Source organism: Dendrobates tinctorius, unplaced genomic scaffold (genome assembly GCF_039654945.1).
Source record: "Dendrobates tinctorius isolate UK_male_01 unplaced genomic scaffold, ASM3965494v1 ptg000136l, whole genome shotgun sequence".
Lineage (NCBI taxonomy): Eukaryota > Metazoa > Chordata > Amphibia > Anura > Dendrobatidae > Dendrobates > Dendrobates tinctorius.
Window position 1 is genome coordinate 6,435,398 of NW_027361804.1, and position 23,450 is coordinate 6,458,847.

The following is a 23,450-nucleotide window of genomic DNA, read 5'->3' on the forward strand; positions in this document are numbered from 1 at the left end:
AACGCTTTTACCGTCAGATGCTGAAAAAGTGTCGGATAGGGTTAGTTGGCATTTTATGGTAAGGACATTAGAGAAATTAGCATTTTTTTTTTTTTTTAATATCAAAGCAATCCTAACACTTTATGCATTTCCTTCAGAAAAAAGTGCTGGTTAATGGCATTTTCTCCCAGAGTTTCAACATCCAAAATGGAACAAGGCAGGGATGCCCCCTGTCCCGCCCAATTTTTTATTCTCATAATAGAGACTTTGATACAAAAAAAATTAAACAGAACCCACATATGCAGGGGCTGAAGGTGGGAAACACCCTGCAAAAAAAACTGCAGCTTTTGCAGGCGACCTCCTTCTCACTGACTTTACCAGGGACTTCCGTACACTCATTGAGCTTTATGAACAGTTTGGTGAAGCGTCAAATTGTAAGATCAACTTAGAACAAGTCACAGGCGCTCAACATATCTGCTTCATCCGAAGAGATGGAGATTATCAAAGGGAATACTCCTTTCAATTGGCCATGTCAAATGCTTAGGTGTCTTGGTCACTAGGGACCCAAGAGACTCGTATCAATTCAACTTTGTAAAGTTAATTAACAACATCGCATCTCTTCTAAAAACATACGACTTACCAGAGTGGTCGGTCTTGGACGAGGAGAATAAAAACGTGTGAAAACCGTACATTCTTCCAAAGATATTGACCATCATAAATATGCTGCCCATACTCCTACTGGAGGCATTTTTTAATATGATCAGAAATCTATGCATGGAAATATAGAAAAGTTAGGTTACCCTACAAATCACTACCCGACCCTAAATCACTAGGGGGCCGAGTCTCCCAGACATATGTTCATATTACACATCGATTCATGTGGGCAGAGATGGCCGAACTTAGTGCGGACGCAAAAAACAACCCGTGGAGAAGAACTTGGGAACTTCTTCTATTAACTAAATCTTATTTCCATTATTTATGAACTGATAAACCACCGCCATCAACGAGATCACCAAAAAAGCTTTAAAAGTCAGAAGAGACAATCAAAAACATTCCAACATCTAACAGGCCCCAATCTGAACTATTCCTCATCTTTTGGACCCCCTATTATATAGGATACTTTTATGCTGCCATGGTTTCGAGGTGTGCGCTTCTACAGAAATATTCCTACAGAGGGTCCAGGACGCCGGAGGGTCTTACACCATTCAGGATTGTCTGCTGGAGACGTAACTCTGGTATAGGTGTCAGATTTTCTGGATGGAATTTAATAAAACATTGAGCAATTTCGGATTGCCCCCCATAGGCACTCAACCTAATTATCCAGCCACCGTTCACTGAGCTACACGTACACAAAAGCCGCCACTATGTAGCGTTACACCTGAGAACCCGGCAGACCACAGATATAAACTGATCCCCCCCGATCAGCCTTATACGTCCGCATGTTTAATTTATCCGTGCTCATCCTTTACATATTTATCACCTTTGTTCTATTGTTTGTATTTGTTTTCTTTCTCACCATTGAGGACTGAAGAACGGAGATGACTACTTTTGGGGTAAATTCTTTAATTGTACATATTGTTATAGAGATAAGAACCATAACACGGGTCATATTATAGCACATTGATACTCGCAGAGGAGGCATGGCGGTGACCTCACTGCCACGCTCTCATTAGCCAGCGTGATCCTTGCCATTGCGCGCGCCTGCTTATCTAGGCTCAGGCAGCATTACAGCACTGTCGCCATCAGTTTTGCAGCAGACTGTAAAACGAGAGGCTTCCTGCTGTGTTTTTGTTAGTCTGCTGACATCTAGTGGATGATATGAAAACTGCAACAGAATAAATTTGACAATCCAGAAAATTTAGGGGAGATAAGGAAGGGCTCAAACCTGTGGAACTACAAGCCTCAGCATGACAGATCCACAGATCAGGGTGGCCACTATCTACACAACTAGACCATGGATTAGCACATACGCCACCTCACCTGGGGAGGGCGCTAACACAATATACATATCACCTCTATGACCGACACCTTTGCCATAAACCAGAAACTACACATTCTGCGCTCAAGACCGGAGTAATGCTGGGATATAAAGGGACGGTGTTGTTAAATTAACTATTGCTCCCAGTTATCACGCATTTGTAGGGTCAATCATCCCATGGAAAGACACGAGTTGCAGTAATGTCTCTCTCCCCCCCATGATCACTACAGGTCACCGTCCCTTTAAGAAAACAGTCATAAAAACTTGTACATTCCTTTGTAAATAAAAGTTTCCTCATCAAAGTTTTACAACTTTCTAATATCCTGTGTTCCCTCTGCTCGCCGTCCGGGAATAGAAACCTTCCGACTCACTGACAGCAAGCAGAGATCTTGAAAATCGGCAAAACAAAGTCCATCATGAAGTTGCAGAATGAATTACTGTACGGATTCGATATGACATGGAAACGCGGGAGAAGGATGCGGTGCGCCCCTTTAAGAGAGATAAGCAGCGCCCACGACGTCCCACTCACACAGGAATGATTAGCAGATATGGCCCCACGTCACAACCGGTGTGTACGGCCACAATGTCATGGGCAACGGTCATCCCTGGACAACCCCTTTAATCAGGTGCAGGGCAATAAAGTGACTCACGACTGAATACAGAAAGCCACACATCATATATAAATAGGGGAGACGAGCGGCGCCCCGGGACACAACATCATTCCATCGGGGTTTGGGGGTCTCCGGTCCTATCGGAGCTCATTGAACAGCTGCCCCCAGTAGGAGCTGTCCGTGCCGCCGGGGTTGTCCTCCTCTAGTCCCCCGAAGCTGATGTCCAGGAGGATCTTACTTAGGCTCTCGTCCTTCGTGTCCAGCACCAGCCCCTCCAGCAGCGAGCGGTTAGTGGAGCCCCCTACCTGCAGCTCCTTGGAGCAGCGTCTTTGTTTCCGAGCTCCGGTCGGAGTCTCCAATATTTCCATTTGAGGGGAAGAAGGCGACAATGCAGCCATCATATCCGGGGGAGAACCGAAATACGGCAAGTCTTTAAAAGGGGTCTCCCAAAAGCTGAGGGTCCCATAGCTGTCCTTGAAGGGGGTGAGAGCTGCGCCCCGTGGTATTCGGACAGGGCTGAAATCCAGCAGGGGGTCTCTGATGAGGGGAGAGGGGGACTCCCACGGCTGGAGGCAGGGAAGTCTGCTTGGCGTGGATGAAGAGGGGGGCTTCATGAACTTGTCCTTGACGGGGGTCTTGAAGGAGTAGCCTTCATCGTGGGTGAGCTGGGAAGGTCCATCAAGGGCGAGATGGGGCGGCCCGTCGAGGGTGAGCTGGGACGGCTCGTCATGGGTGAGCTGGGACGGCCCATCGAGGGCGAGCAGGGACGGCCCGTCGAGGGCGAGCTGGGACGGCTCGTCCGGGGGGTGTGTGTCCTGCAGGAGGGAGAACTCTGTGTCCAGACCTGAGTCGGAGGCGCTGCTGTCGGGGAGAACCAGCTCAGGCTCTGAACATCGGGGGGTCACCAGCTGCTGTTTCCTCCGAGACCCACTCACCCGTTGACACTGAGCAGTGAGAGTGGGCCACAGCTCAGCAGGGTCCGGCTCAGCCTGAGGAGGAGTTGCCAGGACCAGCGGGGAAGGTTCCGACATCTCCAACAGGATCTAGAAGAGAAACAAACAGGACACAAGCAGCTCAGCCCCTCCATGTATCATCCGTCTGTGCCAAATTAAAGCCTAAATTTAAAGTAGGCGGAGCTACTTCACAAAGGACCGCCCATAAGGAGCCAGTCACAGCGAGCTGCACAAAGCACTAACCTTGGGTGCAATCTTGACCCGTTTGCTGCTGCGGGGCCCATCGGTGGCCCCCAGGTCCGGAGTAAATGTCTCCAGCGGAGAGAAGATCAGCGGCTGTGTGAGCGGAAACTGCACGGGGATTAGGTAGGAGTCGATCCTCGGCAGCAGCGGCTTCATCTTTCGCTCTGGAGCTGCGGGAGGAGAAGCGAAGTCTGAGGTCAGGCTGAAGTTATAGTCAGCGCCAAGCGTAGGGAGGAAATGTGAGCTCACCCCGGGCGCTGCCCGCAACGCTCTGCGCAACACCGCTCTGCTCCGGGGTCACCGGCTGCTGAAAGAGGAACAAGAGCACGTCTGATACCAGCAGGGGGAGCCCAGAACTACAACTACCCCCAACATCTGCACGAGTCAGCGAGAAATAAGCAACTTTCTAATGTGCATCAATTTCCGAATGTTCTCTGCTTCCGGTCAGTGAATTGGAGCGAAACGCGACCCAAACCGTCTCACAGCTGAGGGTCCGTTACAATATTACGGACTCCTCCATGTACTGACACATTGTAACAAACTGTCAGCACAAGACACGGAAGTGTGTAACTCAGAGTGGGAAGCTTCAATTCACTGACAGCAAGAAGAGATCCTGAGAATGGTGAAGAATTGAAACACAAAACATCATAGAAAGATGCAGAATAAATATAATAATTATAAAGAACGGGACAAGCAAAAAGATGGAAGAGATCTTACTGGTTCACTGCAAGCGGAGGACGACGAACCCGAGGCCTAAGGAGGGGAGAAAACACCAGCAGAATAGTGAGTGCAGCTCTGGAGTATAATACAGGATGTAACTCAGGATCAGTAATGTAATGTATGTACATAGTGGCTGCACCAGCAGAATAGTGAGTGCAGCTCTGGATTATAATACAGGATATAACTCAGGATCAGTAATGTAATGTATGTACATAGTGGCTGCACCAGCAGAATAGTGAGTGCAGCTCTGGGGTATAATACAGGATGTAACTCAGGATCAGTAATGTAATGTATGTACACAGTGGCTGCACCAGCAGAATAGTGAGTGCAGCTCTGGGGTATAATACAGGATGTAACTCAGGATCAGTAATGTAATGTATGTACACAGTGACTGCACCAGCAGAATAGTGAGCGCAGCTCTGGGGTATAATACAGGATGTAACTCAGGATCAGTAATGTAATGTATGTACACAGTGACTGCACCAGCAGAATAGTGAGTGCAGCTCTGGAGCATAATACAGGATGTAACTCAGGATCAGTAATGTATGTACAGCATATCGAGTGTAGCTCTGGGGTATAATAGATTAATTTGTGTATATAGATGTTTATGGTGGTACTCGCACCTTGAACACCTGATCGAGGGTCAGGCAGCGATTGGCTTGGGGATGGATGGTCCAGTAGGAGATCTTGTTGTTGCTGGGGGTCTCGCGCATAAACATGTCGTGGAGGGAGAGGTTGTGCCTGATGGAGTTCTATGAAGAAATGCCCAGAGATTATCGGCAGAGGACGATTGCCCACCTTTATTAATCCTTTCTTACCCCCTTATGACGTTACCTTCCAGCCGGGTTTGGCCACGTGCTTGAAATAAGGGAAGTGGTCCTCGATCCACGTGTAGATGTCCTTCAGCGTCATCCTCTTAGTGGCCGTGCTGTTAATGGCAAACTGGATCAGGGCCATGTAGGAGTAAGGCGGACGCTCGTACGGGATGACCCGCCACGACTGCGGGGATGCAGGAACTGGAGGTTCTTCCTCCACCTGGGGGAGCAAGAGTGTCAGTCTTGTTCTACATAAAATGAGAACAACTTCCCCCGACCAGAATTTCACCTTTATTGGGTCCTTCTCAGGGCTGCAATTATCCTCCTCCTCTGCGTCAGGTTTGGGGTCACACGACCCCAGCCCGTCGGAGCTCATCTTCCCCAGCCAGTGAATGTTGGTCAGACTGTCATCTAGTTCCTTTCCCTCCACAGGAGGTGCTGATGAGACACAAGACAAAGCAATGTCTATGGGGACAGACATCAGACAGGACGATCGTTATAGTCCCCCCCAGACTGATACACTGTAACAAATCCTCAGCGAGTAGTATTTACCCTCCATCTCCTCCTTCGGGGTGTGATGGAGAGAAGAAACGCTGGTGGCCTCCAGCTGTATGGTCTCGATTTCCTCCGCTTTGCTTTGGAGTCCGAGTCTTTCGATCTGAGAGTGGAGAGAGCTGTTCCCGGTGAGAAGGATGAACTTGTTGGGGCCGCCGCTCTCCTTCCCCCGCACCGTCAGCGCCTGGATGATGCTCTCCACATCAGAGTCCGGGGGCATGATCACCAGCTGGGTGTCGGGTATGGTCGGGTGACCCATGACCTTGACCCCGGAGAGACTGGAGGACTCAGCAAGAGATCTGGGAGCAAAGGACGAGGTGGATCCTTCGCCGGCAGGGTGCTGATCGACTTCTGGACACACCGGTTTTGGCTCATCCAGGCCTCTATTGCCCCCACAATCCTTCTTCTGACCTATCACACTTCTCACGGCGGTCTGCCCCTGTGCAGAAATCCCTGTGCCTCCGACACCATCCTGATTCGGAAGGTTGAGTCTCCGTCTTCTCAGTATCAACGGTCTTCGGGGGCTGGACCTCATCATGTCGCTGCAGACGTGGCAGCCATGGGAAAACAGATCCTGCAAGAGGAGAAGGAGAGGGGCGTGAGGATAAAATCAGGAAAGATGGAGACACTGGGAAGAGAGAGGAGACAACGAGACACTGAGATGAGAGGGGAGAAAACGAGACGCCGGGGCAAGAGAGGACAGGTGAGACGAGTCCAGCGGGGAGACACTGGATATGCCAGGGAGAGGTGTCATCCGAGCACCAGTCCAGTATAGCAGTCATGAGACCACCGGCCTCAGGTTCAGACTTCGCTCACTGTGCTGTACAGATTCAGGACAGCGGACAAGGTTCTCTCACTTGTCCTTTGTGTACAATCCTGATCTTACACAGAGGCCCCGTGTGACGTATCGGTGATGATCGGGATCTTACACCGAGGCCCCGCGTGACGTATCGGTGATGATCGGGATCTTACACCGTGGCCCCGCGTGACGTATCGGTGATGATCGGGATCTTACACCGTGGCCCCGCGTGACGTATCGGTGATGATCGGGATCTTACACCGTGGCCCCGCGTGACGTATCGGTGATGATCGGGATCTTACACCGTGGCCCCGCGTGACGTATCGGTGATGATCGGGATCTTACACCGTGGCCCCGCGTGACGTATCGGTGATGATCGGGATCTTACACCGTGGCCCCGCGTGACGTTGTGACGAGCGTCAGCTTACGCTGAGTCGTTTTCCTTTTGAATGAGTGGACCCTCTGGGCCGTCGCACCCACCCACCTAGGGCGAGCTGACCTAGTGAGAATCCACCCCCTATACAGGGAGTGTCGGGGGCAAGACCAAGGGGGTGAGCCACCACAGCAGCTGGACCAGACGGCCGGCTCAGGGAAACAAGACAAGGCGAGACAAGACGTTAGTTCAAGGAAACTTCATTAAGGAACACTTCTGGGTACAACAGTTGCAAAACGTGAACACACAAAGTACAAGATGCGTGCAAGGGCACGCCGAGGTCCAAGGCATGAGGAACACTTCAGGGTATAACTGGTGCAAAACGTGAACACACAGAGTACATAGAGCAAGGTGCGTGCAAGAGCACGCCGAGGTCCAAAGCATGGTACGTGCAGATGGTAGACAGAGGCACGAGGACATCAGACTCTGGACAGCAGGCAACGATCAACCCGGGACATCAGGTTCTGTAGCTCTGAAGGTGATCGGCAGGTTCCGGACATCCGGTAAGCAAACCAGGGTTCCATGCAAGGAGACAAGACAAAGTTAGAAACAGGATGCGTGTTAACGAACACGCCTGGGTCAGGTTCACAGGACGGAGGCCTGCGCATGCCAAGGGGCATGCCAGGGACAGGTACAGGGACGGTGGCCTGCGCGTGCGAAGAGACACGCCATGGAGAGATACAGGACGGAGGCCTGTGCATGCAGAGGACACGCCAGGGACCAAGATAGGGTACGGTGGCATCGGAATCCGGGGTGCTGGCATCGACCGACAGGGTCCAGGAATCAGACTGCGGAAATCAGCTCCGGACATCAGGCCGCAGTCATCTAGGTCCAGACCTCTGGCAGCGGTCGGCAGGTTACGGAATCCGGCAGGCAAGACAGGGTTCAGAGCAGAGCAAAGTAAGCAAAAGACTTTGTGCAAGAGTGGCACGAAAAGGCACAGTGCGAAAACCAGCGTGGGTGCAAGGGAGCACAGAAACCACGGCTGGGGCACCGGCAGGCGGTACCGACGGTGGCATAAGCAGGCGGGCACGACTTAGAGGCGGCACAGCTGCGGCTCACACAGCCGGTAACCACTATAGCACTGGACGGCGGGCACAGCTGAGGCACACAGGCGAGCACGACTAGAGGCTGAGGCACAAAAGGCAGGCACAGGGCGACCAGGCGCGTGCACGAGGGCACGAGCCACAAGGCAGGGCTAGGCAAAGGTACAGGACAGAGACGCGTGCGAAACAGCATGGCAAAGCCTAGTACGAAAAGTGCAAGGACGCACGAAACATCAGAGACAAGGCATAGGGTAAGAGGCAGAGTCCTGCGCATGCAGAGGGCATGCCAGGGGCAAAGTACAAGACGAGGCCTGCACGTGAGGAGAGACACTCCAGGGACAGAGTCTAGCAGTGGAGCGTAGACCGAAGCCCAGAGCCGGGCCAAGGGAGAGCCTTGGGACTAGACAGAATACAGAGCGGAGGCCTGCACGTGTAGAGACACACATCAGGGACAGGGTACAGAGCGGAGGCCTGCACGTGTAGGGAGACACGTCAGGGACAGGGTACAGAGCGGTGGCCTGCACGTGTAGAGAGACACGTCAGGGACAGGGTACAGAGCGGAGGCCTGCACGTGTAGGGAGACACGTCAGGGACAGGGTACAGAGCGGTGGCCTGCACGTGTAGAGAGACACGTCAGGGACAGGGTACAGAGCGGTGGCCTGCACGTGTAGAGAGACACGTCAGGGACAGGGTACAGAGCGGTGGCCTGCACATGTAGAGAGACACGTCAGGGACAGGGTACAGAGCGGTGGCCTGCACATGTAGAGAGACACGTCAGGGACAGGGTACAGAGCGGTGGCCTGCACATGTAGAGAGACACGTCAGGGACAGGGTACAGAGCGGTGGCCTGCACATGTAGAGAGACACGTCAGGGACAGGGTACAGAGCGGTGGCCTGCACATGTAGAGAGACACGTCAGGGACAGGGTACAGAGCGGTGGCCTGCACATGTAGAGAGACACGTCAGGGACAGGGTACAGAGCGGTGGCCTGCACATGTAGAGAGACACGTCAGGGACAGGGTACAGAGCGGTGGCCTGCACATGTAGAGAGACACGTCAGGGACAGGGTACAGAGCGGTGGCCTGCACATGTAGAGAGACACGTCAGGGACAGGGTACAGAGCGGTGGCCTGCACATGTAGAGAGGCACGACAGGGTACAGAGCGGGTACAGAACATAGAATAACAAGGAAGCATAGCGAGGACAAACAAAGCACGAAGGACAACACGAGTCAAAGCACGGGACAAGAGACGGAATTCAAGCACGGCGCGTGTGCAGAAACGCACGACAGAGCAAAGTGCAAGGGCACAGAATAGAGGGAGCGACCCAGCAGACCAAGCATCCATGCAGGGAAGCAACACAATACTCAGGCACTGAGCAAAGGAAGGGGCGGTCTGATATAGGGCAGAGCATCTCCACTTTCGGGTCAGGACCAGGGAAGAACATCCAGTTCAGTTCCTCCAGGATCACAGGGAGCAGTCACATGATCAGGATTCCAGACATGCAGGGATGATTGCAGAACCTGTGCTGAAACCTACTCAGGTCACATGATCAGAATTCCAGACATGCAGAGATGATAGCAGAACCAGTGCTGAAACCTAGGCAGGTCACATGATCAGAGTTCCAGACATGCAGAGATGAATGCAGAACCAGCCTCTGCTGGAACATAGGAAGGACACATGATCAGGGGTTCTAGACACGACGAGACGATCACAGAAGGCAGAGCAGAGACGCAGGCATCCCGCAGCTCAACAGTCATGAGGTGAGTGTACACACTGCTCTAGGGAACATGCAGGATAGCTGACATGAGATGTACGTGCACACCGTTCCAGGGTCATGAGGCAAAACAGACATGGCGGACATGACAGACGTATCGGTGATGATCGGACCGAGGCCCCGCGTGATGATCGGCATCTTACACCGAGGCCCCGCGTGACGTATCGGTGATGATCGGGATCTTACACCGAGGCCCCGCGTGACGTATCGGTGATGATCGGGATCTTACACCGAGGCCCCGCGTGACGTATCGGTGATGATCGGGATCTTACACCGAGGCCCCGCGTGACGTATGGGATCTTACACCGATGCCCCGCGTGACGTATGGGATCTTACACCGATGCCCCGCGTGACGTATGGGATCTTACACCGATGCCCCGCGTGACGTATGGGATCTTACACCGAGGCCCCGCGTGACGTATGGGATCTTACACCGATGCCCCGCGTGACGTATCGGATCTTACACCGAGGCCCCGCGTGACGTATGGGATCTTACACCGATGCCCCGCGTGACGTATCGGTGATGATCGGATCTTACACCGAGGCCCCGCGTGACGTATGGGATCTTACACCGATGCCCCGCGTGACGTATCGGTGATGATCGGATCTTACACCGAGGCCCCGCGTGACGTATCGGTGATGATCGGGATCTTACACCGAGGCCCCGCGTGACGTATGGGATCTTACACCGAGGCCCCGCGTGACGTATGGGATCTTACACCGAGGCCCCGCGCGACGTATCGGTGATGATCGGATCTTACACCGAGGCCCCGCGTGACGTATGGGATCTTACACCGATGCCCCGCGTGACGTATGGGATCTTACACCGATGCCCCGCGTGACATATCGGTGATGATCGGATCTTACACCGAGGCCCCGCGTGACGTATCGGATCTTACACCGAGGCCCCGCGTGACGTATCGGATCTTACACCGAGGCCCCGCGTGACGTATCGGATCTTACACCGAGGCCCCGCGTGACGTATCGGATCTTACACCGAGGCCCCGCGTGACGTATCGGATCTTACACCGAGGCCCCGCGTGACGTATCGGTGATGATCGGGATCTTACACCGAGGCCCCGCGTGACGTATCGGTGATGATCGGGATCTTACACCGAGGCCCCGCGTGACGTATCGGTGATGATCGGGATCTTACACCGAGGCCCCGCGTGACGTATGGGATCTTACACCGAGGCCCCGCGTGACGTATGGGATCTTACACCGAGGCCCCGCGCGACGTATCGGTGATGATCGGATCTTACACCGAGGCCCCGCGTGACGTATGGGATCTTACACCGATGCCCCGCGTGACGTATGGGATCTTACACCGATGCCCCGCGTGACATATCGGTGATGATCGGATCTTACACCGAGGCCCCGCGTGACGTATCGGATCTTACACCGAGGCCCCGCGTGACGTATCGGATCTTACACCGAGGCCCCGCGTGACGTATCGGATCTTACACCGAGGCCCCGCGTGACGTATCGGATCTTACACCGAGGCCCCGCGTGACGTATCGGATCTTACACCGAGGCCCCGCGTGACGTATCGGTGATGATCGGGATCTTACACCGAGGCCCCGCGTGACGTATCGGTGATGATCGGGATCTTACACCGAGGCCCCGCGTGACGTATCGGTGATGATCGGGATCTTACACCGAGGCCCCGCGTGACGTGTCGGTGATGATCGGGGTCTTACACCGAGGCCCCGCGTGACGTGTCGGTGATGATCGGGATCTTACACCGAGTCCCCGTGTGACGTATCGGATCTTACACCGAGGCCCCGCGTGACGCGTCGGTGATGATCGGGATCTTACACCGAGGCCCCGCGTGACGCGTCGGTGATGATCGGGATCTTACACCGAGGCCCCGCGTGACGCGTCGGTGATGATCGGGATCTTACACCGAGGCCCCGCGTGACGCGTCGGTGATGATCGGGATCTTACACCGAGGCCCCGCGTGACGCGTCGGTGATGATCGGGATCTTACACCGAGGCCCCGCGTGACGCGTCGGTGATGATCGGGATCTTACACCGAGGCCCCGCGTGACGCGTCGGTGATGATCGGGATCTTACACCGAGGCCCCGCGTGACGTATCGGTGATGATCGGGATCTTACACCGAGGCCCCGCGTGACGTATCGGTGATGATCGGGATCTTACACCGAGGCCCCTCATGATGCGGTGATTATTTTCTTGCACTGTCAGAATACAGCAGAGAAAGATCCCGCAGATCTACACCGTTGCACAGAATAACATTGTACTCGTCTGGCAGCAGTGGTTACAGGCTGGTGACTGTCAGCAGCGGTCACAAGGGGGTTATGAGGGGTAGGATCTGTCTGGCTGCAGAGGCCTTTACATGGCCACTAGGTGGCGCACGACTCCTCAGTGCGGCGGATCCTGACATCTTGTAGCCGCAGGATGGGAGTTGTAGTGGATCTAGTCCCATGTTCACACTGCGGGCACCACAACTCCCAGCATGCCCCGGGGACGGTATAGAGAGCGAGGCATGTTGGGATGTGATCTTCCGGCACAGCAGCTGCAGCCACCGGGCCTGTCATGTCAGGCCACACAGCACAGCCACTCCACTCTGTACAGGCAGTGTCCCTCCGCCACCCGCTGCGGCCCCCTCACCACCCGTACCGGTGCGCGGCTCCTCTTTTTCCTCCGCTTCCTTCTATCGCCTCCTGCAGCAGTTTGAATTTGCGCGCTTTGCGGCACGTCGCGTCACATGACCGATCTCATCCAATGGTTTTCCGGCTGCGTTTTGCGTCATCTCTTTTCAGCTTACAGGATGCCGTCGCTGAACGAGCCAATCAGAGTGCGGCCTTTGGGACAATCAGGGCGCTCGGCCAATCAGCGGTGAGTGTGGTAGAGTGCAGCCAATGAGAGGGCGCGGATCTGTGAGAGCGGAGAGGATGCCGGGACAGAGACCGGGAGATTCAGGTGATGACAGCGGCGGTGCCGGACAGTCCCGCGCTGTGGCGGCAGCGGCGGATCGGTCTCCTGTGAGATGGTGTTTATTTCTTCATGTTATGATTTGATTGCGGTTTTTTGGGGGGAGCAGAGTTACAAGAAGCGGTAATTCTGGCGTTTTATTTGTTTTTCTTGCTGTCAGTTAACCTGCGGCAGAATTAATTGGACCTTTCCGTCTGACTTATCTAAAGGGGTCGTGGACGACCTGAACACCCCCACTCCTCTCTCCATCTCGGGGTCCAGAAGTGCGCAATCCCTTTAATTGCCTGAGCCTGACACAATCATTTTCGTGTGTTTCATGAAGCTTTTGCACCTCTGTGTTTGCAGCGCTGCAGCCAATCCCTGATCTTGGTAGCATGTGCCATATAGATTGGCAGCAGCGGTCAGCAGAGACTGTGGCAGCGGTGGAGACTTGGTGACGGGATTATTCGCCGCCTCTATCGGCTCCTTGGGGAGCGATGGCGCGGTGCGTCCCGCTCGGGTGGCGTCCGCTGATCACATCTCATTCTTTCTTTCCAGACCTCCTGGGTGACTCCGGCCGCTCCCCCGCGCCCTTCCACCATGTGGTTCTCACTCTCGTGGCCTCTCCGCGCTGATGCCGCCCAAGAAACGGAGCGCCTGTAACCCGCGGAAACCTCGCCTGCTGTTCCTGGAGACCCCGCAGGACGGTGCGGTCCACGAGTACGGGGCGGCTCCCACCAAAGCCGAGAAACCCAAATATGTCCCCACCAAATCCCTGGATCACAACTCCTCCACGTCCTGGGTAACGGGGGATGGGGGGAGTCGTCTTGTGCATGAGTGGACATAGTGTAATACTTTGTATCCCCTGTGGAGGCGCTGCAGTGAAATCTCATACATTACTGCTGATCACATCGGCGTCTGACGGTCTCTTCTCCTTCACAGGTTTCCCCGCAGTTCGATCAGGGATTACAGCTGCACTTTCCTCCTCGCCAGCGCTGCCGCCATGTCTCCAACAGCAGCAGCACCGCCGCACACAGCCGTGCCGGGGACGTAAACCAGAGCCAGATCCGAGCGCGAGGAAGGAAGCCGAGCGTCTGCAGATTCCCTCCATTACCGTTCTCTACTGCTGAGGTTCTAGAGACTCCGTCATTCGGCTCCACAAGGAGGAGGAAGGAGCACAATGTACCCCCAGCGGTGCCCACCTCGCTGCCCCGCCCGGAGGGACACACCTGCAGTAGAATCCCCAGCCCCCCGGACATACGGACCCCTGAGACGAGCCCTAATCAGAACCCGCTGCTTTCACTCTGCGCAGCAGAGATGCAGACTCCGCTGATCAGGAGACGGGGGGGAGCTCTTGACACACCGCCAGCAGCCGGGCCGGGGCAGATCCTGGCGGAGGACACCCCGGAGCAAGAATACGGCGTGCGCCTCACCTGGAGGAGGAGGCAGGGACTGATGACATTCCTGAAATCACGGGGGAGGCTGAAGAGCAGCCAGATCCTGGTGAAGCCCTGAGACCTCGCTGCACATTACTGTATCACTGTGAATTAAGGCAAAAACTGAAAACTACTGCAAGTTTCATTCTCGTCCCTGTACGGTGGTGTCGGCGCGTGGTCCGGGGGGGGGGGCTATGGTGCACCCAGGAGTCGCATATTTAACCCCTTTCCGCTGCGACCGTCTGTAGTTTCTGCACAATCGCTTATTCCACGTACATTGCCTGACTCCTGTCCTGTGGTCATCGCTGTGCAGCCGTCATCTGCGGGACGAGTGAGGACTCGTTACCATATAATGTGCTGGGAAACGAGGGAAAATCCCAAATCTGCCAAGAAGGAAAATGAATCCACAATGCTGCTATTTTGTTTTTTTCCTAAAAAGTTCATTGTGCGGTAAAAATGGTAACTCTTCAGTTACTCTGCAGATGGCGCTGTGTGAGTTTGTGCGCTATATAGGGGGCTGCAGACGATATTGGGGACACGATGCTTGATCGCTTCATGGAAAGCAACTCTGGGGGACTTCTTATATGGATGTGGCGATAATAAATGTAATAACTGTTTGTTATTCTAATTTCTTTTCTTCGGGCTCTTTGCACACTAGCTTTTTTTCTTTGTGTGGAGACACCAGATGGTGTGTGTGTTTTGAGAAGTAGTAGTGGAGGTCATTAAACAGCAGTACTGAGCATTGCAGCTGTAAATCCAGCTCTGCCGTGAGAGGAATCACTAGAAGCTGCAGGATTAGTCTGAGCATCACTCTCTGCGCCTCCCTTCTAATATAACCTTCCAGAGCAGAGGTGTCAAACATGCAGCCCCTGAGGCAGTCATCTGCGGCCCGCGGTGCACCACATGTCTCACCCCCTGAGGGAGGTAGAAGGGAAGGCACGCATTCAGGAGCGTGCAATGGCTGCTCTGTGTGCACAGGACCTGTGATAAGGTCACAGGAGGGGGAGGAGTCAGGGGTCACATGATCAGGGGCCTCAGTGTATGCAGGACTCTGCTGTCTGCGCTGGTTTCCATGGTGCTGGATGCAGGTAAACTTTGTGTGGGGTCAGGAGGGGTTTACAGGGTGGATGTAGCAGAGCCGTGTGTGTACGAGGTGTACGGAGCGGAGCCTCGTGTGTACAAATACCAAGGTGTACGGAGTGGAGCTGTGCGTGTACGAGGTGTGCGGAGTGGAGCTGTGCGTGTACGAGGTGTGCGGAGCGGAGCTGCGCGTGTACGAGGTGTGCGGAGCGGAGCTGCGCGTGTACGAGGTGTGCGGAGCGAAGTCGCGTGTGTACGAGATGTACGGAGCGGAGCCGCGTGTGTACGGTGCGTAGCCGCGTGTGTTCGAGGTGTACGGAGCGGAGCCGCGTGTGTACAAATACCAAGGTGTGCGGAGCGGTGTGTGTATGAGGTGTACGGAGCGGAGCCGCGTGTGTACGAGGTGTGCGGAGCGTGTATGAGGTGCACGGAGCGGAGCCGCGTGTGTTCGAGGTGTACGGAGCGGAGATGTGCGTGTATGAGGACCGATGTGTACGGAGCAGAGCGTGTAAGAGGTGTGTAGAGTGGAGCCGCGTGTGTTCGAGGTGTGCTGAGCGGAGATGTGCGTGTATTTTGGCTTGGGGGGGGGGGGGGGCCCCATTTGAAAGTTCGCACCAGGGCCCATAACTTTGTAGCTACGCTACTGCTCACGCTAGAAGAGAGGAGGAGTGCGCCGCTCCATAGTGGCTTTGGCCCTGCGTGATGACATCACTCCAGCGCGCAGAGAGCGGAGGCGTGACTTTCCCCCCATTGCTGGATTTTGAAGGTGACTGTGCGTGTACAGCGAGATGATAGCGCCGGCTCACTTGCAGAGCCGACACTATCGTCCGCTGAGGTAAGCTGTACATCGCAGCTGACAACCTATTTGAACAGCCACAATCGGTATTAGCACCGATCGTGGCCGTTTAACCCCTTAGATACCGCTATCAATTGTGACAGTATTAAGTTTGAAAGGAATGCGGCCCCCCAGCTTAAATTTTTTTTCTGTGTGCGGCCCACTTACTCTGCCGAGTTTGAGACCCCTATTCTAGAGGCAGCTGTGAACTGATCCGGCAGTCGGCATTGTGCTGAGCAAGTTGTATATTATCTGTTTATCGAAATGAACAGCGCATTCACACTGCGGGGCTGGGTATCTGGCGCATGCGCATAGAGATCCTGCTTGTGGGGAGCTCAGCTCACTAGACGCTGCCGAGGGAGGGAACAGGAGGAGGGGGAGATGCCCCGCAGTGTGAATACATCATAACGCACAGCGAGGCGGGATCTGGGGCCTTGCGGCGAGAGCATTACATGAAGGCATGATGTCAGTTCCCGTCAGCGCGCATGCCCGAGAACTGTTGGCAGAGCGCAGGCGCCGGGCATGTAAGGAGCAGAGGAGGAGGCGCAACAACGCAAGAGGGGGATGATGGACGGCTCTAAGACGCTGGATATCGGGGGGGGACAAACCTCCCGGAAACAAGAGGTATGGCGGGGACTTTATAAAAGTATGTATTTCGGCGTTACTAGGGATCAGAAACATAAGAACCACCTTCACAGAATGCTGCCGTAGTGCTGCTGAAGGTGGCTCTTTTACTTAAAAACGCCCAGGGGGGGGGGGTGACAGGTTCCCTTTAATCTTCATTTTGTTTGGAAATATGAAAAAGCATAGCTTTATTCAGTCTCCCATGACCGTACCACGAGAGAGGGGATCCGTCCTTCAAGGACAGGAAACCTACAGCCATAAAAGGACGGCACTTCTCTGCTGCATCAGTTGATTTCCTGTCCTTGATGGAGGGAACCTCTTCAGACATACATTTGAAGAAGATAGAAGTTCATTCCCAGGCCCGGCCGGTCGGCTCAGGCAGCAGGGGTCCCCTGCCTCGGCCGGTCCGGGATCCCTGGAAGCGCCACAGTGGGTCCAGGGGGCTGCACAATAGTGAGCAATAACAGTAGAGTGGTGTCTGGGCAGGATTACCTGCTCGGTCTTAGTCCGGCACACAGGTTCAGGTAAGTGTGGCTGTGTGTGTGCTTCTGGGGTCGTGGTCCTGACGCGGTCAGGGCACGCTCCGTATGAAGCGTTTGGGAATGCGGCAGGGCTGCCATGGTTGTAAGTCCGGACGGGGGGGGGGGTTGTGATTCCTGGGGGGGGCACCGGTCCGTGGGTCATTCGGGTCTGGGGTATCAGGCCAGTGGGGAGGACCTGCTGACCAGATAGACCGGGGGTACTGGATTGGGGGAGTGGCCTAGGATATTAAAAGCAGGACAAGACCAGGTGCTTCCAGACCCATAATCCCAGCAAGGCATCATGGAGTCGCTAGAGCAGCAGGAGCAGGTGCAGCATTTGCCTGTACAGCAGCTCATTGAGGAGCCCCACTTGAGAGTGACCCAGGAACGACCGCGTAGCAGCGCAGGAGGTGGTCGTATGGGTGAAAGGAGATCCAGTCAGAAGAGTTCCAGCAGACTGGATCAGTCTTCAGCCCCTTATGATCGAGTCACAGTAGGAGGCAAAAACAAATGCTAGCTAAGTCCAGAAAACCAGAGAAGTTGGCAGCTATCGGATTGCAGACCCCTGAACCTATCAACAACAACTAGCAGTAGCCGTGGGGGGTTCCTACGATGCCCTAGACCCCTCGATCACAGCCGGAGAACTACATAGCCTAAAGACAGAAAGGGAAATCTAAACTGCCCCAGAGCAGACCCCAAAGCAATAGGCAGCCCCTCAACATATAATGACTGTGAAGCAAGAAGAAAAAAACACACAGATAGAAAGATAGGCTGAGCAAATGATGGGGCCCAAGCTAACTAGATAGGACAGGATAGAAAAGCTGCTGTCTGCAATCCGCCAAAAACCCTATCAAAACAACAGCCAACAGACTGACAGGGAAAAAGGCCCTGAAGACGCTAGGCTTCAAAAAGACTATGTCAGTACTCAGGTATTTTCTGAAGACAGAGCAAAAAGACACAAAGGAATTCAGCTCACCCCAGCAGGGAATGGCAGAATCCAGAAAAGCAAGGCAAAATAAAACCAAAACACAAATGCAAAAAGCAAGGCAGAAAACTTAGCTTTTGAGGAGCAGGAATCAGACTGGTCTCCTAGAATCCCTCAGAGAAATCACCAGCGAGGCAGAAGGGCGTCGGCTGCCTTATATCCAGTCAGCAATTCCCGTCACCCAGTCATCCTCTACCAGCTCAGGTGTTTGGTAATCAGCCTCACTACCTTGCTTCACCAGAAGAGGGAGTTCATCAGACCTCAATGGTGAAGGGGGAAATGAACTCATAACAGTACCTCCCCCTTGAGGAGGGGTCACCGAACCCTCATCCACGCCACCAGGGCGATCAGGGTGAGCCCGATGAAAGGCACGCACCAATCTTTTGGCATGAATATCAGAGGCAGAGACCCAGGAATTATCCTCCTGACCATAACCCTTCCACTTAACCAAATACTGGAGTCTCCGTCTAGCCAGACGGGAATCCAGTATCTTCTCTACCTCATATTCCATGTTACCTTCAACCAATACAGGGTCCGGAGGTGCCACCCCAGGAACTACTGGTTCAACAAACCTCTTCAACAAGGACTTATGAAACACATTATGGATTTTAAATGTGACAGGAAGAGCCAACCGAAAAGAGACCAGATTAATGATCTCCAAAATCTTGTAAGGTCCAATAAATCTAGGCTTAAACTTAGGAGAAGCTATCTTCATAGCGATATTTTTTGATGATAACCAAACCATATCACCAACCTTAAACCAGGGACCAATGGTCCTATGTCGGTAGGAAAACCGCTGGGCCTTTTCCTGGGAGAGAGAGAACTTATCCACCACTTGGTCCCAGATCTGGTGCATTCTCTCCATGACAGTGTCAACACCTGGGCAGGCAGAAGGCTCCACCTGCCCTGAAGAAAATCGAGGATGAAACCCAAAGTTACAAAAAAAAAAGGTGACATCAAAGTGGCAGAACTAGCTCTATTATTTAAAGCAAATCCGGCCAAGGGCAAAAATGAAACCCAATCATCCTGATCAGCGGAAATAAAACATCTCAAATACGACTCCAAGGTCTGGTTTGTTCTCTCCATCTGCCCATTGGTCTGAGGGTGAAACGCAGAGGAGAAGGACAACTGAATTCCCAGCTTGGAACAGAAAGTCCTCCAAAATCTAGACACAAACTGAACTCCTCTGTCAGATACAATGTTCTCAGGAATCCCGTGCAAGCGAACCACCTGTTGCAAAAACAGGGGCACCAACTCAGAAGAAGATGGCAACTTAGGGAGTGGTACAAGATGAACCATCTTAGAGAACCTATCACAAATCACCCAAATAACAGTCATTCTCTGAGAGACAGGCATATCAGAGATGAAATCCATTGAAATATGGGTCCATGGCCTCCTGGGGACCGGCAAAGGCATCAACAACCCACTAGAACGAGAACAAGATTTAGACCAGGAGCAAGTCCCATAGGACTGCACAAAATTCCTGACATCACGAGACAAGGCGGGCCACCAAAAAGACCGACTCACCAGCTCTCTAGTACCAAAAATACCTGGATGACCAGCCAAAGCAGAGCAATGAACTTCAGACATCACTCTCTTCTTCCACTGGTCAGGAACATACAACTTTCCACTGGGACAACGCTCAGGTTTGTCCTCCTGGAACTCTTCCAGAGCACGTCTCAAATCGGGCGAGATGGCAGAAAGAACTACCCCTTCGCCTAAGATGGTAGCAGGCTTGGTCACCACAGGAGAATCAGCCAAGAAGCTCCTAGAAAGAGCGTCAGCCTTGACATTCTTAGTACCAGGAAGAAAAGAGACAACAAAATCAAAACGTGTAAAAAACAAGGCCCATCTAGCCTGTCTAGGGTTCAAGCGTTTGGCCGACTCCAGGTAAATCAAATTCTTGTGGTCAGTGAGGACCACGACTTGATGTTTAGCTCCCTCCAACCAATGTCTCCACTCCTCAAATGCCCATTTCATGGCTAATAGTTCCCGATTCCCCACATCATAGTTACGTTCAGATGGGGAGAACTTTCGGGAAAAGAAAGCACAGGGATTCATTTTAGATGTTACAGAATCCTTTTGAGACAAAACAGCTCCTGCACCAATCTCAGAAGCGTCCACCTCTACCTGGAACGGGAGTGAGACATCAGGTTGCCACAAAACCGGGGCAGAAGTGAATCTTCGCTTCAGCTCCTGAAAGGAAGAAACAGCCTTTGGAGACCAATTCAACACATCAGCACCCTTCTTAGTCAGATCAGTCAATGGCTTGGCAATACTAGAAAATTTTGCTATAAATTTCCGATAAAAATTAGCAAAACCCAAAAACTTCTGAAGGGCCTTCAAAGAAGTGGGCTGAACCCAATCATAAATGGCCTGTACCTTGGCCGGATCCATTTCAATAGTTGACGGAGACAAAATAAATCCCAAAAATGAAATCCTCTGTACCCCAAAAAGGCATTTCGATCCCTTGACATACAGGGATTTCTCCCTCAAGATCCGGAACACAGTCCGAACATGTTCCACATAAGAATCCCAATCCTTGGAGAAGATCAAAATATCATCCAGGTAGATAATCAAAAATTTATCCCCAAAGTCTCGGAAAATGTCGTTCATGAAGCACTGGAAGACAGAAGGGGCATTAGTGAGCCCAAAAGGCATCACCAGGTACTCAAAATGTCCCTCCGGAGTATTAAACGCCGTCTTCCATTCATCCCCATGCTTAATGCGAATAAGATTATACGCCCCTCTGAGGTCAAGCTTGGTAAACCAGCAAGAACCTTTAACTCTGGAGAATAGATCCGAAATCAGGGGTAACGGATACTGATATTTAACAGTAATTTTGTTGAGGGCACGATAATCAATACAAGGCCTTAATGAACCATACTTTTTGGCCACGAAAAAAAACCCAGCACCTAAGGGTGACGAGGATGGTCTAATATGACCCTTCTCCAACGCCTCCTTAATATAGGATCGCATAGCCTCGTGCTCGGGTACAGATAAATTGAAGAGCCGACCCTTGGGAAATTTACACCCTAGGCTCAGTTCAATTGCACAGTCATAACTCCTATGAGGAGGCAGAGACGCAGACTCATTCTCACTAAATACATCATAAAAGTCCGCCAAATAGTCAGGAACATCATGTGACTGAGGAGAGGTGGAAAAAACCGGAGCCTCACTAAGGGCACACCGACAACCCCAACTCACCACAGACACAGATTTCCAATCCAAAACTGGATTATGAATTTGCAACCAGGAAAACCCCAGAACAATGGTATCATGCAGATTATGCAACACCAAAAACCTGCAATTTTCTTGATGGTCTGGGGCGACCCGCATTACCACCTGGGTCCAAAACTGAGGTTTATTTTTCGCCAAAGGAGTAGCATCAATCCCCCTCAAAGGGATAGGCGTCCGCAGAGGTGTCATAGGAAATCCACAATGTTTAGCAAAATCCAAGTCCATTAGGTTCAGGGCTGCTCCCGAATCCACAAAAGCCTTGGCGGAAAATGTGGACAGGGAGCAGATCAGAGTAATTGCCAGAAGAAACTTAGGTTGAACACCACCCACAGAAAACGTGTGTGCAAAGCGTTTCTCTCGTTTAGGACAGACAGAAATAATATGCGAGGCATCTCCACAAAAAAAAACACAGCTTATTACGCCTTCTGAACTCCTGACGTTGCTCCTTGGACAAAACTCTATCACATTGCATAGGTTCAGACACTTGTTCAACAGGTGGCAGCACCTCTCGTGCAGTCCTGCGTTCACGTAAACGCCGATCCACCTGAATGGCTAATAACATAGAATCGTCAAGACCAGAGGGAACAGGAAATCCCACCATAGTATCTTTTACGGCTTCTGACAAACCCTTCCGAAAGAGAGCTGCCAAGGCACCATCATTCCAGGTAGTAAGGACCGCCCACTTTCGGAATTTTTGACAGTACAATTCTGCAGAATCTCGACCCTGGCTCAATGCCAACAGGGTCTTTTCAGCCTGATCAATAGCATTAGGTTCGTCATACAACAACCCCAAGGCTTGAAAAAATGCGTTCACATTAGTCAGAATAGGATAATCTGGTTTCAAAGAAAACGCCCAATTCTGGGGATCGCCACGCAGCAAAGAGATGACAATTTTAACCTGCTGCGCGGAGCTCCCTGACGAGTTAGGCTTCAAGGCAAAAAATAATTTACAATTATTTTTGAAATTCAAAAAGTTAGACCGATCCCCAAAAAACACATCAGGAGTAGGGATCTTTGGTTCAGCAGCATGTGAATGAACAAGGTAGGCGGAAATTCCCCGCACTTCTGCAGCGAGCTGCTCCACACGATCAGACAATTGCTTTATCTCCATTGAGAGAGAAAAAAAAATTTCCCCCTACTGCCTCAGAGATATAGAGGAAAAAATATACACACCTTTTTTTTTTTTTTTTTTTTTTTTTAACAATTCTTTCCTGCAATAGAGTACCCTAGGATCTGGGGATTCTGTTATGATCGAGTCACCGTAGGAGGCAAAAACAGAAATGCTAGCTAAGTCCAGAAAATCAGAGAAGTTGGCAGCTATCGGATTGCAGACCCCTGAACCTATCAACAACAACTAGCAGTAGCCGTGGGGGGTTCCTACGATGCCCTAGACCCCTCGATCACAGCCGGAGAGCTACATAGCCTAAAGACAGAAAGGGAAATCTAAACTGTCCCAGAGCAGACCCCAAAGCAATAGGCAGCCCCTCAACATATAATGACGGTGAAGCAAGAAGAAAAAACACTAACACAGAAAGCTTGGGCCCCATCATTTGCTCAGTCTAACTATGTAGGACAGGATAGAAAAGCTGCTGTCTGTAATCCGCCAAAAACCCTATCAAAACAAGAGCCAACAGACTGACAGGGAAAAAGGCCCTGAAGACGCTAGGCTTCAAAAAGACTATATCAGTACTCAGGTATTTTCTGAAGACAGAGCAAAAAGACAAAGGAATTCAGCTCACCCCAGCAGGGAATGGCAGAATCCAGAAAAGCAAGGCAAAATAAAACCAAAACACAAATGCAAAAAACAAGGCAGAAAACTTAGCTTTTGACGAGCAGGAATCAGACTGGTCTCCTAGAATCCCTCAGAGAAATCACCAGCGAGGCAG

At 52.4% G+C, this 23,450-nt stretch overlaps 2 protein-coding genes across 7 annotated transcripts; one reads left to right on the plus strand and one right to left on the minus strand.

The window, feature by feature from the left end:
• Positions 1-1,525: 1,525 nt before the first annotated feature.
• FOXM1 (forkhead box M1) lies at positions 1,526-12,702 on the minus strand. Of its 2 annotated transcripts, none has more exons than XM_073544223.1 (9): positions 12,550-12,702; positions 5,852-6,428; positions 5,589-5,737; positions 5,319-5,519; positions 5,108-5,236; positions 4,482-4,517; positions 4,014-4,068; positions 3,765-3,934; positions 1,526-3,611 (listed from the first exon to the last, which is right to left on the minus strand). In XM_073544223.1, exons 2-9 carry the CDS (start codon positions 6,390-6,392, stop codon positions 2,706-2,708), a joined length of 2,187 nt encoding a protein of 728 aa, XP_073400324.1. In that variant the 5' UTR covers positions 6,393-6,428; positions 12,550-12,702; the 3' UTR covers positions 1,526-2,705. The 2 variants fall into 2 exon arrangements, with proteins under 2 accessions (XP_073400324.1, XP_073400323.1); XM_073544222.1 differs by having other exon boundaries at positions 4,014-4,071.
• Positions 12,703-12,721: 19 nt separating this feature from the next.
• On the plus strand, positions 12,722-14,896 carry RHNO1 (RAD9-HUS1-RAD1 interacting nuclear orphan 1). Of its 5 annotated transcripts, none has more exons than XM_073544227.1 (3): positions 12,722-12,852; positions 13,402-13,645; positions 13,786-14,896. In XM_073544227.1, the coding sequence occupies exons 2-3, from the start codon at positions 13,478-13,480 to the stop codon at positions 14,356-14,358; spliced, it is 741 nt and encodes a 246-aa protein (XP_073400328.1). In that variant the 5' UTR covers positions 12,722-12,852; positions 13,402-13,477; the 3' UTR covers positions 14,359-14,896. The 5 variants fall into 5 exon arrangements, with proteins under 5 accessions (XP_073400328.1, XP_073400326.1, XP_073400327.1 ...); XM_073544225.1 differs by having other exon boundaries at positions 12,813-12,914; XM_073544226.1 differs by having other exon boundaries at positions 12,826-12,922.
• The last annotated feature ends 8,554 nt before the right edge of the window (positions 14,897-23,450 follow it).

Bases quoted from the DNA above. Each gene is read 5' to 3' on its own strand.
- FOXM1 (XM_073544222.1), bottom strand. From the start codon at position 6,392: ATGATGAGGTCCAGCCCCCGAAGACCGTTGATACTGAGAAGACGGAGA. The intron at 4,518-5,107 runs GTGCGAGTACCA...TCCCCTCCTTAG, and splicing joins CCCTCGATCAGGTGTTCAAG to GCCTCGGGTTCGTCGTCCTC. The intron at 3,612-3,764 runs GTTAGTGCTTTG...TTTCTCTTCTAG, and splicing joins GGGTCAAGATTGCACCCAAG to ATCCTGTTGGAGATGTCGGA.
- RHNO1 (XM_073544227.1), top strand. From the start codon at position 13,478: ATGCCGCCCAAGAAACGGAGCGCCTGTAACCCGCGGAAACCTCGCCTG. The intron at 13,646-13,785 runs GTAACGGGGGAT...TCTCCTTCACAG, and splicing joins ACAACTCCTCCACGTCCTGG to GTTTCCCCGCAGTTCGATCA.